The sequence below is a fragment of the Solea solea genome, chromosome 5 (assembly GCF_958295425.1).
Source record: "Solea solea chromosome 5, fSolSol10.1, whole genome shotgun sequence".
In the NCBI taxonomy this organism is placed as follows: Eukaryota; Metazoa; Chordata; class Actinopteri; order Pleuronectiformes; family Soleidae; genus Solea; species Solea solea.
In genome coordinates, this window is record NC_081138.1 from 16,942,344 (window position 1) to 16,947,918 (window position 5,575).

Consider the following 5,575-nt stretch of genomic DNA (forward strand, 5'->3'; position numbering starts at 1 on the left):
CTCATTTGTGTTTGTTTTTGGTTGCATGTCGGATTTTGAGCATTTGTCAAATTTGCCATAATCCTCGTAATAAGTGTGATCATTCTGTGTGCCCCATTGGCTCCACTGTTGTTTTTTAACTAGGCCATTTGATCAGGGATGGGTTTCCGTGACGGATTAACAAAAGGGTCCCTCTGAAATTAGGAGCAAGTGTGACACCTACCTGCAGAAGTTGGAAGAGAGATAGAGGACAGTGCCTGACTACCGGCTGCACAGTGTAGTGTCTGTCTGACGGACTGTGCATCACAGCAATCTCCCTTTTCTTCCAAAAACAGCAATGTTTCACATCTAACGCGCCATTAAGGACACTCCATTAATGATATAGATAATAGAGCAGTATGTTCTCAATGCATGGCCGCGTCCCCTTTAACAGCTTTGCAACGCCTTGGAAAATAGTAATGAAGTCTAAATTTGGCATAAAATCGAGCTCATTACCGGAGTTCACCAGCTGATGGCTCTGCATTAAAACACCATAGGTAATTGGGTTAAATGGCTGAGCCTCCGAGAAAATAATAATAATTATACTAATAATAATAATAATAATAATGATAATAAAGATGATGATAAAACTAGGCCCTGAAAAAAAGGTCAAATGATAAATCACAGACCAACATATTCCTCTGTGTTGTTTCCAATATTGCCAGCATGTTTTTCCTGAATGTGGCTTCTTTCTCCATCATATTAGTTAAGAGAAATAATAATTACTACTGAAACAGACCTCGTATAGATCAATTGGCTTTGAGACACTTTGGAAGCACGGTCACAGTTATCAAGTAATTCCAGCTGCTTCCCCACCAAAGAAAATAATCTCTGCACAAGCATATACTTTTTTATCCATAATTTACTTCAAAGATAGTGTATTGTCCATTTTAAATACAAAATTGCTACATTAAATATACATGTTAGTCTTTAATACAAATAGACTCAGGCGGCTGCAGCGATTAAGACCATTTCTTGTAACATTTTTCGGATTAACCATTAATCCAGACACTAAAAATTTGAGGATAAGCATTTACTCAGAAAATAACTGTTCTTAGAATCTGCTTCGTCATTCTTTTCTTTTCGTCTTCTTCTTTCTCTTTTCTTAAAATGTAACCACACAAAATAAATAGAAGTCCGAGTGAGTGGAAAATAATCAGGTATTAAATGTTTGACATACCTTTCTTTAGTTCATAAGAGGAGTCTTTACAAAGATCTACCTGCGTTTGGCCTCTGACTTTCTGGCTCTCTCTTACCAAAGCCTCTGCTCTATTTAACACAGTCTGGTTTAATCCATTGAAATGTGCCGTGGAGCCCGTGGTGACCGAGCCGTGGTTACTGTGAAGGTGTCCAAAGCTGCCGCCATAGTTCGTGTAGCCGGGATAGAAAGGGGAGGTGTAGTACAGCGGCCTGGACAGGACAGTGCTGTTGGGGAGCGGACACTGTGGGGAGGACCGTGATGGAGACGCGTTGGTGCTCATGACTGCGCTGTGGCCCAAGCCGGGACAAGCCTGTGGCGCGTCGCTGCTGCTGCTTTTACACCTGTCCGAGGACGTGGCGATCTCCGCCAGGGACCAGAGTTTGGGTTTAGGGGCTGAAGGGGGCGAGTGGATAACAGAGGTCACGTTGCTGGTCACCGAACTCGGTGCATGGCTCAAATCTGACGGCTTGTCTTGTTGCGCAACGGTCTGGTTCCCCCGGGGCAACGTGGAGGGGGAAGAAGTGGTTGGTTTTGCGGAATCCGGCAGCAAGTCTGTAGTCCGCTCCTCTTGCTCTTGTAACTCCGAGTCGCTGAGAAGGGGGTCCGTGTCTTTGCCATGGCTCTCCTCTTTAAATCTGTCACAGCCCATGTCCCCCGGGTTCAGCAGTTTATGATCTAAAGCACAAATAAAGAACAGAATTACTGCCAAATAAGTCCAACATTAAACCGCTGGAACACATGTTTTAGGTAATGGTGAGGCAAGTGCACACCAGAGCAAAAATGAAGTCGGATCTATATAAATAATCACACTACTTATGCACATTTCCTCCAAAAACTCTCTCTCTCTCTGTGTGTGTGTGTGTGTGTTAACCTGAAGAAGATATTTACCAGCCTCACAAAGTGGATGAGCTTATTTTCTCGATTATAAACAATGCTCCACAAGCAGTGACAATGTGCTTCAAATTAAACTCAACCCACACACACACACACACACACACACACTGAGGTGGTGATTTTTAAGTAACAACAAAAAAAAAATCTTCACCATATTTTCATAGCATTCCATATATTTCCATATAATTATGTGTTATAATCAGGATTCAGCAGCGGTTATAATTATCATACAAATCACAGTCTTTTTTCGCCGTCTTGCCCACCACCACCAGCTGTATCCTTATTATGCACTTAAAGATAAATTGGCTGCTAAACACTTTGCGTCACCAGCAATTTCTGCTCCTGAGAAGTCAAACGAGGGGAGTTCAAGGTGATTATTATTTAAAGCAATTGTCCCATTATAAATAATACACCACCATTAAGCAGCAATCAATTTTGCACTCTGAGTGGAAACGACTGCGATGAAAAATTGATGATTCTCTTTTTTTTTTTTTTTTCTCTCATTTTTTTCTGCACCACCGACCTGCTTCCGTGTCTGTGGATTCCCCCTTGTCCGTGGGCTTGCTTGGCTCGTCGTCGTCGTTTTTCTCCAAATCGATGTTCTCGTCCTCCTCCTCGTCCTCGCTGCGGTTCCGGGGAGTCCAGGTCATCTTGTTCTCCTTCTTTAGTCTCCTCCTGGCGTTGGCGAACCAGGTGGACACCTGGGTGAGGGTCATTTTGGTGATGATGGCCAGCATGATCTTCTCGCCCTTTGTCGGATAAGGGTTCTTGCGGTGCTCGTTGAGCCAGGCCTTCAGGGTGGCCGTGGCGTCCCGGGTTGCATTTTTACGGTACGCTGGGTCACCGTAAGGATAGGTGCCCAAGGGCGTTGCGTAAGGATGGTATCCTATCGAGCCGGCCATGCCCGTGGTGTGGTCATAAGGAGAACTCTGTCATAAAAAATACAAATAATATTAATAAGAAGAAAAGTACGGTAAAGTTAAGTCGCCTGTGTTTTATAAAGCGCTTAGTTAGGAAAAAACAAACTGACAAACACGCACACATGGGTACGCGCACGCGCGTGCTCGCGCGCACACATGTACACAAACACACACACATGCACTGGCTTTAATCAGACACCACTTCGACGTGAATGCTATTGGAGTTTGTTTGAACTTGATTAGATATTGGAAATAGGCTATTGTTATTTTATTTTATATTCATATTTGTTTGATATCTACCAGGCTGCAGCTGCGTACACATCATGCAGGCCTTTAAATAGTACAGTTCGCTCTTATAATAATAATAATAATAATAATAATGATGATAACGTATCTCCATAATAAAGCACGATGGGCCTTGCATTGTGTGTTTCTCTGCTTATTCTAACGCGATCAGTCTTTGTGGAAACTCTGGGCTCGCAGAAGCAGTCGCAGTGTTTGAGCTGCAGTGAGATCAGCCACTGCACACAAGCAAATTAAAGTTATTATGTGTATTATTATAATTTTTTTTTCAAAAGTTGCCGAATTTAACTTTCACAACTGGCACCACCTATAAAAGTATAAGAGATAAAAACACGCAGTGACCTAAATCATCTTTTCTGCGGGGCACTAGTCGCGCGCAAGCCACTGTCCACTCATTTGTATGAAAATAAAGCAGTTGCCAACGAACACTCAATGTCACATTACTCAGTTAAATAATTTCTGTGTTTTCTCAACGACACGTTTTAAGGATCTGCCATTCTATAATGTTTTATCCATGCGCTCAGCAGTGACGCACATTTCTCCCTGTATTCGCTGGACTCGCAGAACGAAGCGGACACTTAACGGCTGCAATAACGAGCTCATATCCCCCACTTTTTTTTACATCCCATTATGTTGAATAATCACCTTTAGTTTACTCACCACGTACGAGGTGAATGTGGCAGCTGCCGCCGCGTCTGCACTGTATGGTAAGTGGGAGTTGTAGCCTGGCGAGGCGCTGGTGAACGCAGTAGATCCGGCATAGGGCGCAAAAGCAGATCCCGAGGAGGATCTCCCAAGTTCCTCGGTTCGGGGTCCGGATATAACGCTGGTGCTGTACGCAGGACACGAATACAGGGCTAGAGAAGCGGACGGCTGGTACAAGTAGCCCTGAGGATACGCCATGCTGAAGCCCGCAGAGAATAAGCCACTTAACTTGCGCACTTTCCCCCTTTATTTTCTCATGCGCTGCTTTCGGGGCGCATAGAGCCGAGTGTATGCAGACCCGCTGTCTGTCCCCCTCTCTAAATGACACTGGCGGAAAAACAAAAAAAAAAGTACGAGTGACCAAATAAAACTCGGCTTTAATTTTGGATGGAATATTTTGCTCGCTGTCAGCCCGTCAGTCACTGCCCGTCGGATGTTTAGTCTCGTTTTGTTTTTCTGGTTCTTCCTTATGGCAGCGTCGCTCTCATGCCCGCGCAGAAGTTTTTTTTTACCAGTCTGACGGGGGCTTTTGCTTGGGAAAATGTCCTGCCAAGATGCTAAGTTGGAAATTGAGGATCCTGACGCCTATTACGCTGCACGCTATACGCTCCTCCTCCCGGGGTGTAGTCACCGAAGGAAAAGGCAAGCTTATGTTGGATAACCACAGCCCAGAGCCATGCTCTCTCTCTCTCTCTCTCTCTCTCTCTCTCTCTCTCTCTCTCTCTCTCTCTCTCTCTCACACACACACACACACCCTCCCTTCTCTCGCGTTAACTAACAATCCTCATTCTCTATTTCTCTATTTTTTTTCCTCTTTAACAAGACTCGTTGCAGTGAGTCTCAAGTGCGCCTGGCAGTCCGCCTTTTGATGGCGACATCATGCGAGTCTGTCAACTTCCAACTTTCTTCTTCTTCTTCTTCTTCTCTTCTCTCAAATAGGAAGCCGTCACTTTCACACTTGATCAATAACAAATCGGCGGGCATGTGCCAGGATATGGGCTTGCAAGATACAGGCAGGAATTAAAGAAAAAAAGGGCGCGCCATTGCTGTGCGCTCTCGGGTTTTTTTTTGTTTTTGTTTTTTTTCTTTGTGCGTAAAAAAAAATATATCGTCATTTTAAACGTGTGCGTAAAACCAACAGACTGGTGCTCCGTGGTCTCCGTGCGCCGTGTGTTAAAATCCGCACTGGGACTTTTCAGGTGGATTGCTGCCATGTTTACGCACGTCGACTTTCTAACACCGGGCGAATGTTGCATCGGTGAGACACATGACAGCGGGAAAGTAAAAGTTAGGATGGCGCAGAGAGAAAGAGAGAGAGAGAGTACAGGCTACTGTTTGTCAACAAACTTTTCTGGCCACAACACACACTGGCACTTGTGTGTTGTGGTTGTGGAGGTATGTCCAGTTACTTAAATATGTATGAACGGTTGTCTGTGGCGGCGGTGAAAACCTTTTTTTTTTTTCCCCGACATAAAACTCATACACACGCGCGCACACTATAGAAAGTCCTAAACCTTCAAATCAGGGCAGATTA

The 5,575-nt window shown here is 44.4% G+C and overlaps 1 protein-coding gene across 2 annotated transcripts; it reads right to left on the reverse strand.

Moving 5' to 3' along the window:
* Nucleotides 1–862: 862 nt before the first annotated feature.
* Nucleotides 863–4,674, reverse strand: irx5a (iroquois homeobox 5a). Of its 2 annotated transcripts, none has more exons than XM_058629061.1 (3): nt 3,982–4,674; nt 2,637–3,042; nt 863–1,894 (listed from the first exon to the last, which is right to left on the reverse strand). In XM_058629061.1, exons 1-3 carry the CDS (start codon nt 4,237–4,239, stop codon nt 1,182–1,184), a joined length of 1,377 nt encoding a protein of 458 aa, XP_058485044.1. In that variant the 5' UTR covers nt 4,240–4,674; the 3' UTR covers nt 863–1,181. The 2 variants fall into 2 exon arrangements, with proteins under 2 accessions (XP_058485044.1, XP_058485045.1); XM_058629062.1 differs by having other exon boundaries at nt 3,997–4,672.
* Nucleotides 4,675–5,575: the final 901 nt, after the last annotated feature.